Here is a 12,414-nt window from a genome sequence, read left to right as displayed (position 1 = left end):
ATTTAAAAAGAAGATTTAGGTATAAACTTAATAACTTGCAAGTTGCAATTGCATTTTTTTGATGGAAGCACAATGTTCTTATACAATGTTCTTTTCACATTTCTTACTCCTCTGGCATTTATTATAAAGCACAAGGCATTTCTGGAATGCTCATTTTAATTTTAAAGCTCAGGCTATTCTATGGAAAACATTTGGTGCTTTGAGGATCTGAACAATAATAGAGGAATGTTCAGTGGGAAGCGTCATGAATTGTGGCACTTAAAATACATTCTAAAGGAAAATTTTAGACAATGATACTTACTGTTCATTTTAAACAAAGATTTTAAATGAGTGCTATAATTTGTTTTAATCTGGACAAGTATCTTTTAGCTTTTGATATATAAGTTAGACTGGTAACAGTGAGATATTTGCCTTTAGCATGGGGGACCCCAAGAGCAAGATAATGGTAGACCTAGTAGAATACCTTTGACAAGGATCCCATGTGGGGATTGGACTAGAAAATACACATTAAGTGCCAACCAATGTTTGTGTCATGTTATGTATCTTGCAAAATGTTTCGCATTATTTAACCTTCACATAATCTTGTAAGATAATATGATGATTCTCATTTTCCAAGAAAGGTGATAAAGGCTTGCTATAAGGAACTCCTCTCTGGATTATGAACATGGGAATAAAGCAAATTAGAATAAAGAAGAGGGTCTACTGAATAAGGGAAGAAAATTGAAGGGCAGACAAAAATTATTTTCGTCCACATATTTTCCCCATAGCTTGTAAGTTCTTTCTCAGTTCCTGGCTAAGAACTGGGTCCAGATAGCCAAATAAACAAATATTTAATGTTCCATAAATAATAAGCAAGCAAAATCTCCAGGGGCTGCAAAGCAGGAGGAGTTAACGTATAGTGAAAGATTTGGTGTGTGACTGTTAGCAGTGTTGGCCACTTGATAACATGCAGGAGCCTAACTTTCATTAAGAGTTTTAGGTATTCTATTTTAAATATTGGATATGAGTTTTTTTTTTCTTTTTCTACAATGGGGCTCTTCCAGCTTTGCTTATGAAAATATTACTAACCAAATTTTGTTATTGGGATCCAAATTTTAAATAAGAAATGGATATTTTTCATAATGTCATTTTGTATATGTTTTTTTTGCAAATACAGGTGCTTAATTCCTATCTCCAATACAATGCTATAATCATGAGTTTATTCTTATTTTAAACAAATTTCCAAAAGTAATGCATGTTCATTATTAACATATTCAGACAGTTCAAAATATACATATTGAAAAGTCCCTCTGTTCAACTACCCCATTCATTAAACCATTTATATAATAAAAATTTATTGAACAACTACTTTGTGCACTGTTCTGAGTTGCCAGAGAAAAAACACATTTCCTGTTTTCATGAAGCTTACATTTTAGTGTTGGAAGGATGCAGTAAAATGTACATGAACAGAAAAAAATGTCAGGCTCTATAAATGTTTTGAAGAAATATAAAGTGTAGTGAGGGGACAGAGTGGGAGACAGTAGAGGTTGGGGTGGTCAGGAAAGGACCCTTCACAGGGGACTTTGAGCAGGACCTGATTGTTTGAGAGGCCAACTGAGTTAGGGGAGAGTGTAGAGACAGGTAAAAGTTTATAAAAGGCCATAATGTAGGTCATAATAAGGGTTTGGGTTTTGTCCTCCTGACGTAACAACTGTTTTATATGCTTCACAGTGGTTCTGCACCTCCCTTCCATTAGTAATCTCTATTCTTAATGTAAATATAATACTTACTGTCTTAATTTTAATTATTTTTGCCTCCCTCTTAATACAGATTGCTAGCTACAAAGTGATATAGATAATAATTTGATATATATATATCAAATGATATATATCTATATTGCATATAATGTATTTTGCATTGTTCTAATAGTAAAACTTGATGAAATTCAGTCTCTTCTTTCCTCCCTCCCTCCCTTCCTCCCTTCCTTCCATCTTTAATTGGGAACATGGTAGCTGATAGTATTGTTCTTGGTGCCTTGACTTGACTTTTGGGATATACCAGTAGCATTGGGAATGAAACATGTTATTATGAAATTACTGCCTTTTGTTCTGGGCTATGATATCCCAGGACTGTGTTCCTCTCACAATTTGCCTAACGAATGACTTGTATTTTTCCAATTTTAGGTTACTACACTTGTAAATTGTCCCCAGAATCCTTCCAACAGGAAAAAAGGACGTTCAAAAAGAGCAAGAGTCCTTCTAGCTTCTGTGGAGGAAGCAACTTGGAATTTATTAGACAAGGGAGAGAAGATTGCGCAGGAAGCCACAGTTTTAAAGGAAGAGCTTACTGGGGCACTTGAGGAAGTTCGCAAAGAAAGTGAGTACTCGAGTCCTGGTCAGGAGCAAATTGCACGTCCTTAGGATGTTAGTTATTGAATTAGGTTTGTGTTACGTTTTTGTTGACTTGAGTTTGTTAGTCTTTTGTAGAGTGCCAAGAAGCTAGCTAGCTGTGGAAGGCAGAGTGGCTCATCAGGCAGCTCCAAGACTCATAGCCCCAATCCTGGTTCTTTTCTTTGGTTGTTCAGTTCCCCTCATGCCATAGTTTATCCACAACAAACAAAGCAAAATGTACACTTTTTTTTTGTCATAAAATAAGAAGTGACTAATGAAGCTGAAGACATATTTTCTCATATATAAACCCATGATAGAGTTCCTTGTAAACAGTTGGAGATGGAAGTTTCAGAACTACCTCAGAGGTACATTTTTTAGTTTTTGGCTTTCTGAAGGTTTAGATATTCTTTGTTTTGCATAAACTGTGCATACCTTGTGTTGCTGCTATGTTAATATTTCATAATGAAAGTGTTTATTTCACCTTTTAATGTCTTTACTTATTTATGATAAAGAACAATTTTATAATGAATGTAAGTCATTTGTAGGCTATTTTATAAAGAACTGCTCAATGTTCTTTAGTTAATGGCATGGTTTTATACATCAGCTTGCTGCAAGGAACTATTTTGAGAGGATAAGGAAACTTAAATATTCCTGTTCAGTTTTGTAAAAGAGAATTGAGGTGTTCAAATATTTCAATCTCCCCACCACCGACATAATTTTAAGAAAATGAGGAAATTTTTGCTAGTTAAATAATTTAAATGAATATACTAATCATAATAAAATTTAGGTCAAATACAGGGGAGTATTTTCTTATATATTTTATATAGGATTTATATGTTAAAAAGATTCTTTGGACAATATATAGAAAACATAATGCCTAAGGTAATTTGAAATAAATCCATCATTCCTCCCAGCTCCCTATTGCCTTTGATTCACTCTTTCTCCTGTCTTCTCTGCTGTGGTACCATCATCTACTTGATCACCAACTCAGTTTAGCCTCTTTGTTTTCATTCCACCCTCTCTTCTAATTAGTCTCTGAGTTTGACAAAAATCTCCTTTTGTCTCCCAGATCTGTTTTCTCTTCTCCATTCCTAACATTCCCTCCTGAATTCTGGTTTACTGCATTAGTCTTGCACCATATCAAAGCCAAACATGTTTTTTAAAAATGAAAATATACTCATTTTACTTCCCTGATTAAAATTCTTTTAGTAACTTTTGCAGATAAAATTCAAACTTTTAAACCCAGCTCTACAGCGCTTCATGATTTGGCTTCTGCCATTCTCTCCCTTCTCCTTTCTTGATTCTGTCCCCTTCTTAAACTTTCCTCCGAGTAAGAACTCAGTATCTTGAATAGCCCATGTTGCTCTATGCCTCTGTGCCGGTTACCAGTGATTACTTTCGCCCGGATTGCCTTTCTCATTCAGCCAATTCTTACTCACATAGCAAAACTTAGCCCAGGTCATCTTTCACAGGAAGTGTTTACTGACCCCTGGATGCTGATTTAGGTGTCTCTCTTCTATGTCCCCACAGATTCTGAGCATTTCTCTTTCATAGGACTTATCACCCCATACACCAAACATTGATTTACTTGTTCAATAAATCTAGACTCTTAACTTCTTGAAGGTGGCAAGGGCCAGGTCTGTTTGATTAGCAATGCCTGACACATAAGAGATACCTGATAAACATTTGTTAAATTAAAAAAAAAAAATCTAAGCATCATTTTGTCCTTTTAATATTATAAAAATTTATAATGGTTTTATCTTTGTTTTTACAACAAATTATCTCTTTTGGCTTCTCTCCTGAGTCATTGGAAGGAATATGAAGGTACTGTTTCTCTTAGAAAATGTGATTTGACAACATAGCTTCCATAAATCACATGGTAATAAATATGTAACACATTGGTCATTCTTAGAAGGGAACAATAATTGTAATACTTGTCAAGAAACGGTATTTGCTTTTTTTAAAAAAAGTAATCAACACTTTTAGCTCAATGTAAGTATTATTTTAAAGAAAAATTCTCAAAGAGAAGTCGGTTTGGATTCTTCACTGTGTTGTATTATAATGTGTGAAATACATGTATGTGGCATATTTTGTATATACAACACATACATTTGGTTAAAGATCACCAAGCACTTTATACTCTGAATCTTTTTGACAAACTGCCAAATTGAACTACTGCCACTTGAGTATAGGAGGAAAGCAGTGAAATGGCAAATGGTTCTGGAATTTGGGGAATGGCCAATGCTTATCCTGTGGATAGCGGAGATAGTGACAATGAGAGCACTGTTGCCAAAAACTTGGAAGGAATTTTAGCTCAGTGGTGGAGTTGAAGTATCAGAGAATGAGTTGTGATCCTAGAAACATACTGCTTTCATTCTTTTTTTTAAAAAAGGGCTTTGTCTATGGCATAATGTGAAAGAATAATAAAGAGAAAATGATAAGTTTAAAGTATTTGAAAAAGTGAAAAAATACTTCAAGTAGAGGATATTTTAATTTATATTTTTATTGACTTATTTTCAAGAATTTTGAGACTAATTTAGAAAATTTCTTCTAATGAAAAGAGTGTAATTGATATAGCCTTACTATAGGATTCTCCTTTATTCTGTTTTACTGCCTTTAGTGGCTTTAGTTAGAGACTCGAAGTGATAAATAGTGGGCATTTGGTAACCTAAAAAACATACTTGTGGAAGATAGTATATAATAGTATTAGGGGAGGATGGTGAAAGGAAATGTACAACTGGAGAGATCCAGAAAAGGCAGTTCACGTAGTGATTATTTGTGGAAACTCATCATCTTACAGTTTACCTCTGTACTTATATCTGTACAATGGCAAAGTATTAAATCCAGTATTTTATTTAATTCACATAACAGTTACTTAGGAACTAGCTAAGAATTGTTTATAATGTCTAGATTACATGTTTTGCCTGTGGCATAGTTACTACAATTGTGTAGCCTCTGGTTCTGTACAATAGAAATTTTTCCTAAGTCACAAAATTGGTTGTAGAGTATTTGTTTTTTGTTTTTTTTTTTTTTTGTGGTTTATTGAGAATAACATATATGCAAAAAAGAGCACATGTTATCATGAACAACTCAATTCATTTTCATTGTGAACACACTAATGTAACCTCCACCCAGATCAAGAACATTACTAGAACCCTAGAAGCACCCTCTGTGCCTCCGACCAGTTACTACTCCCTCACCTCAAAGGTAACCATTATCCTGCTTATGATGTAGGTTAGTTTTTGTGCCTCTTTTAGGATTTCATATAAGTGAAATCATACAGTATGTAGTCTCAAGTCTGGCTTCTTTTGCGCAATGTTATGTTTGTAAGATCTTACCATGTAGTGGTTCATTTGTTTTCATTGATGAATAGATAATAATTACTTATCTGCTTTTACTGTTGATGGATATTTGAGTTGTTTCTAGTTTTTGGCTTTAATGTACATATTGGTACATTACTTTTGGTGCATGAATGTAGATGTTCCTTTTGGGTTTATACCTAGGAATGAAATTGCTGGGTCATAAGGTATGAACTCAGCTTTAATAGGTATTACCAAACAATTTTCCGGAGTGGATTTTCCAGTTGACAATCCATTAGTATGTATTAGAATTCCAGTTGTTCTACATTTTACTAACTTGGTATTAACAAATGTCAGTATTTTTAATTTAGATGTGTAGTGGTATCCCATTATAGTTTTAATTTGTTCTTAATATGATTCATTTGTTAGTTGTAGATATTAAAGTATCTTCTCATTTTCATTATTTTAAGTATTTTTGATATTCAGAAGTAATTTTCATAAATTCCAGTTAATCATTTTACTCTTTTATGGGTAGATATTTTTCTGTTTTGTTAAAAAAATTTTTTTGTCTATTGCAAAGTCAGGAAGATATCCTCTTATGTTGTCATCTAGAGGCGTTATTGTTTTACCTTTACAGTCTATCTGGAAATAAATTTTTATGAATGGTGTGAATTAGGGGTCATGATTCATTTTTTTTCTTATGGGAATTCAGTTGATCCAGTATTATTTAGATGCATATGAAAGTTTAATTGTTTCAGTACCATTTATTGAAAAGAAAATACACAACCCTATTCTTTTGAGGTTGAATCACTTTTACACCTTTGTTGAAAATCAGTTGACTGTATCTGTGTGAATCTACTTTGTTTTTCTTTTTGGGGGAAGGCAATTCGGTTTACTTATTTATATATCTTTTTTAGTGAAGGTGCTCAGGATTGAAACTAGAACCTCTTGCATGCTAAGCATGCACTCTACCACTGAACGATACCTTTCCCCTCTATATGAGTCTACTTTGGAATGCTCTTCTGTTCCATTGATTCACATGTCTGTCCTTCTAGCAATAACACACTGTCTTGATTACTATATATCATAGCAAGTAATGAAATAAAAATAATTTTGATTTGGTTATTCTAGGTCCCTTGCATTTCCATAAAATTTTTGGAATCAGCTTCTCAATTTTTATAAAAAAGCCTGCTGGGACTTTGGGATTAAATTGGATCTATAGATCAATTTTTGCTAAACTGACATTTTAATAGTAATGAGTCTTCTGATTAAAAAATGTGTAATTTATTTTTTTGATGATATTGTAAAGGGCACTTTAAAACATTTTAATTTTATGAGACTGACGCACTGCCTACTGCACTAAGGAAGCAGGTAAAACATTTTAATTTTAAATCTATCTTCAAATTCATGACAGTTTTCCCCTACCTTCTTCAGTCTATTTTTAAGTCCATCCATGAACTTTTCTTTTTAGTTATTATACATTTTTATTTCTTTAATTTTCATTTGTTTTTTTAAAAGTTTGTATTTCTATGGAAATAGAAATAGAAATAGAAATAGATTTTATTTCTTTGATTTCTTTCCAAATTCTGGTTCTCTGCTGAAATTTCCATCTTGCCATTAATTTTTTTTGACCATCTCAATCAATTACAGTTAATTTCTGTATCTGACATGTTCAATATGTGGCTTTCCTGTAGGTTTGTTTCTATTGTCTGTTTTTTCTTTTGGTTTTTCAAGTATCTGATCTTGTCTCCTGGCACATTGGATAGTTTTTGATTGAATGCTAGGCATTGTATATGAAAAATTATAGGATTAATTATAAAGATTGTTCTATTTCTAGCTAGCCCTTCTGATATGGCATCTCAGAGGTCTCAATTGAAAGTATAGGATATTTAATAGGACATTTCCTTGTAGGCAGACTCAGAACTCCAATTTTATTTCTCTGACTTCCTGAAGTAGGGAAAAGTTTTTTGCTTAATATCTCATTCTTTCAGCTGCCATATTCTTTTGGCTTCTCTCTTGTTTAATCTATCTACCATTTGATTTCTTATAATCACATACCAAAAAATCAACTCCAGGTGAATTTAGGATCTAAACGTCAAAAAAAAAAAAAAAATTAAAAACTCAGCAAAAATTGATGGTGAGTATTTTTAAGGCTTTGGGTATTAAACAGAATTTATTAAAGAAGAAGCAAAAATCTATAAAGAAAAGTCTGATGCATTCTATTATACTGAAATTAAGAACTTTCTTACATAAAAAAATTCTTAAAGAAAATGAAAAGACAATCTTGAAAAAGATATTGGCATAAGCACAATAAAGGATTAATAACAAGAACACATAAAGAACTCTTATAAACCAATAAAAAGAACAAAGGAAAAATGGGCATGCAAAGAATTTTATAGAAGAATAAATGTCAACAAAAATATAAAGAGATGTTCAACCTCATTAGTGTTCAGAGACATGCAAATGATATACCATTTTATGCAATTCAACTGGCAAAATTTTAAAAGTCTGGCATGTTAGAAAGACTTTGAAGCAATAGGATCTTTTATACATTGCTTGTGGGAATGTAAATTGGTGCAACTATTTTGAAAAACAGTTTTGGTATGTCACTTTTGTCAAATGTCAAAGTTCCATATATATATGGGTATGTTTCTGGACTCAAATCAGTTATATTTATGGTGTTGTTGGTGTGCAGAAATGTAGTTGTCTTTTTAAGACTGATACTTCTTGAGGTATTATCTCTGAAGTGAAACATTTGGATAGTAATTTTAAAAAAAGGATACATTTGAGACATGCAAACACGTATGGTCTGTTTCTTTGGGATCCTTATCATGATAGGATTAGAGTACTTCATTTGGCTTATGTTAGAAACAAATTTTACTGTGATACAGTATACAGCATTTGCTGTCCATACATGAAATTGCAAAGAACAAAGAATTGTTTTAACAGAGATATATATACTTTCTGTTTACAAACATTTAGGAATGTGTGCTGTTCTCAGGTCTTTACTTCTAAAATGCTACTTTTCCCCCAACATGTAAAAAGATACATACATATATATATATAGTATATATAGTGATTATATATAGTGATACATGGTCTATTGTGGTGAGTGGAATAGCTACACTTTGAGGTTTCTTTAACATCATGAACTGTCTTTTATAATAAATTCTAGGGATAAATAATAAACAAAGATATTATTAGTTTTGCTGTTTGAAAAAAAAGTAATAATCTGGTTTTAGCAAAATCTTAACAATTTGTCAGTCAAATCAGTTTTTTTCTTGTAATATTTAAAATAATAAAAATAGTTTTCTCATGCAAACTTTATCTTAGTTACCCATTACCTGCTTTATCTTAATAACTACCCATTTTTGTATTTCTAATAAAATAAAGTAAATATAAAAGTATGGGTCCCTTAATGTGTAAAGGGATAATTAAAGATTTCAAGAGTGTTCAGAGAAAGTTTAAGATTCAAATCTTTTGTATACTGCCCAGATAAACCAAGGTGCCTACACAGGTGGAGTACAGCACCTATCAATTCCCCATATATTTTGGTATGAATTATCTGGAGGTGGAATGTGTAGTCCAACACCAGTAGTCTTGGCAGTTATGCCCACCAGAGCCAGCAGTTGGAAACTGCTAAAATATTTCCTCATCTATTTTTGATTGTGAGCCTCTGATAAGGCCACCATGAGCCAACTGTAGGGCTAGGAAGACAAATGAGGAGCTTTTGAATCCATCCAGGGGCCCTCTAATTAACTATAGCTCTTCTTTTCAAATATGGGGCTATGGTATTTTATACTAAAAGAAATGCTATGCTATCTAGTCTACTAATGCAGGAGCCTCCCAACTAGCTGCATGTTTGTAAAGCTTAGGCCAGCGTCAGCTGACAACTTGCCCCACTTTGCATGAGTATTTCTAGCAGGGTGGATAATGTGGCTTGTAGCTAGGTGACTGTCTCCCTCCTCAGTGAGAAGTAAACAAGTAAAATGTACACATTCCCCTTGTGCATAACATATGTATTCAGGGTACTTTAAAAAGTTATCCTTCTTTCTACTTTTCCATAGTTCTTTATCTCCATGGTTTGCAAGGTCCTGTATTTACAGACTTTTTTCCCCCGGCAGGAATTAGGAATCAAGACTTACTATCATCCATATTAGTCAGAGAAAACAATTACTTCTAGAAATGATTATTCCTGGAAAATGGTATTTTGGAAGTGTAATTAGTCTTTCTATCAGAATACTTGAGTACTTACTTAAACAACAAATGCCATTATAGAATTTCCAATATTAAACCTTTAAAATATTACCTATTGCCTTCCTGATTATTCAGTGCATTCTTTTTGTTTTTTTTTTCTTTTTTTTCTTTTTTTTTTTGGTACAAGGAAATAAATTATTTCCCAGGGAAATAGAGATTTAAAAGATTTACTGGTGTCCATTTTGGGTCACCTGAGTTGAAAGATCTTATCTTTTGAAATTCAGCTCTATGGAACATTCATTTATAAAAGAAAATAGCAGTTTACTTTTAGTTAACCATCCCTAGGTAACAGGTTAGTTCCATCCACTCTGCTCAACAACACTGCAGTTAGGACTTTGACAAAATGTTTGGTATTTACCACCACTTACTCATAGCCTATATATGGTTTCAAAGACAACAGCTGCTGCCTTGTAATTTCCATCTACTGCTATGTTGATGTTGTGTGTGGTTAACTGTTATTATATCTTAAGAGTGTTCTTAGATAAGCATAAAGTCACAAATACAATAATCTCTTCAACCAGCTGCAGTGTGCTTCAGGAGTTGCAGTGTGTTCATTCTTCATTAGAAAGGGGATGATGAACTCTTGTTCAAACACATTTTAACATGCATGCCTGGTGTCTTGTAGCTGGCAGAATGTTTATGGAAACACTTCCATTGAAGACTGATGAGCTAATTAGCTACACTGCTTGTAAACTACTAATTGCTGAAAAACACTCAACATGGCATCCCTTAGCATTCACCTGAAAAATCTGCAGCAGGCTTTTCTTTCTTTTTTTTAAATTGAAGTATAGTTGACTTACAGTATTATGTTAGTTTCAGGTATATGGCAAAGTGATTGTTATATGTACTTTTTAGATTATATTCCATTATAGGTTATTACAAGATATTGAATATAATTCCCAATGTTATACAGTAAATCTTTGTTAGTTACCTATTTTATGTGTAGTAGTTTGTATCTGTTAATCTCAGCAGCAAGCTTTTCTTACATTTGTACATAGTACATTTGATATTTTCAGCAAATTCTTCAATGTCTCTCATCTTGGAGTGCTGTGTAGGCAGTTTGGAAGTACTTAATGTGTGTGTGCAGCCTTCTCAATTTCAGTCACTTGATATGCTGGACCTATGACATACAGCTGGCTGATTTGAGAAATAACAGCAATGTCAACTTTGAAAGTAAAAGAAATTCTGTAAGCCACATACCATTTACTTTGATGTATAATTCAAAGACAGGAGCAAAGATTTAATGCATGTTAACAGATTGATTTGTAAGTGATGAGTCCTAGAAACTAAAATGTGGCCTGAAATCTCAGCTGGTAGAGTCTGAAATCAAAGGTGTGATTCATGTATTAGCCATGTCTTTGCTAGTGTGGCTAGAGAAATGTCATCACGATAGTTATTTCATAAATGTGTGCAAAGTTAACAAAGTATAATGCAGACAAGTGATCTAAAGTTTATGCTCATAGACGATAGGTCTGGATGTTATTGTTTTGTTGCATATTCTAGCGTTAAAGAGTGCATTAATTGGTTAGCAGTTTCTCAGGGTCAAGAATAAGAATCTTAGAATTTCTGTCCTTGATTTTTTCTTCTCATCTTTTTATTCCGCTTCAAAGGAAGTGGTGGTTCTTTTTCACTCTTTAAAACTAACCTTTCCAATCATTACCTGAATCCTAGCTCATCTCTTCTCCTCTCTTGAGAGACGTTTATTCTACAATTATCTTTTCTTTCTCTAGGTTGTTCATTCATATTCCTTTTCAGTGTTTCTGTCTTCACACATATTGGCTTGCCCTTGCCTGATGATTGGCAAATGTTCAATAAAAATTCCATTTCCTTTGAGTCTATGTTCTTTTTAACTCCTAATGCTATTTTGCCTTATCCATTCTTCTGCTTTGACCTATTTATTGTTTAATCCAATGACTTTTGCACAATTTTAATTCTCTTCAACTCCTCTGCTGCATTTGGCATTTATTTTTTCACCTTGAAACTTTATCTTCTCGTTTAGGACGTTATACGCTAAATTATCCTAATACTTCTCCATACCCTCCTTCTTCTTCCTGTGGACTTCTATGTCTTGTCTCCTATGATTTTTCCTAAGCCTTAGACTTGGTCCTCTCTGTCCTTTCTTCTCTCCCTTTTTTTGTGGGACAGTCTTCATTCTTGTTACTTTAATTATAACTTTGTTTGCTGAGAACTTTCAGTTATTGTATAAAACTCCACTGATTGCTTTTCAGCCATTTTTCTACATTAACACATTGATAATCATGTTCAACTTACTCCCGCAAAAAGTGGTCATTCTTGGGGAATGTGTGATGCTCAACACACTAGTTGAAACTCCTCCCCTTATTCCCCAGTGGGGAGTGATACACACTGTGGTCAACACCTCTGCTCTAACCATTTACTTGGTGGTTCCATTTTGCTATTTTTGTATTTCCCTGTACTTATCATGTATAAGCTCGTCATCTTCTTTCACAAGTCCTTTACAAACTTCCGTA

At 33.2% G+C, this 12,414-nt stretch overlaps 1 protein-coding gene across 6 annotated transcripts in view; it reads left to right on the top strand.

Annotated features, from left to right (window-relative positions):
* CTNNA3 (catenin alpha 3) overlaps positions 1 to 12,414 on the top strand; it is a 1,348,033-nt gene that overhangs the window by 78,616 nt on the left and 1,257,003 nt on the right. For 4 of the 6 annotated variants that reach the window (XM_032491498.1, XM_032491494.1, XM_032491493.1 and 1 more), the window contains one exon: positions 2,163 to 2,355. In XM_032491498.1, coding sequence (XP_032347389.1) covers positions 2,163 to 2,355 — 193 coding nt within the window. Of the gene's footprint in view, positions 1 to 2,162; positions 2,356 to 12,414 lie in introns of those variants that run through there. The other 2 variants (XM_032491496.1, XM_032491497.1) reach the window with 2 other exon arrangements.

This window comes from Camelus ferus, chromosome 11 (genome assembly GCF_009834535.1).
Source record: "Camelus ferus isolate YT-003-E chromosome 11, BCGSAC_Cfer_1.0, whole genome shotgun sequence".
In the NCBI taxonomy this organism is placed as follows: Eukaryota; Metazoa; Chordata; class Mammalia; order Artiodactyla; family Camelidae; genus Camelus; species Camelus ferus.
This window is presented reverse-complemented; position numbering and strand designations above follow the sequence as displayed.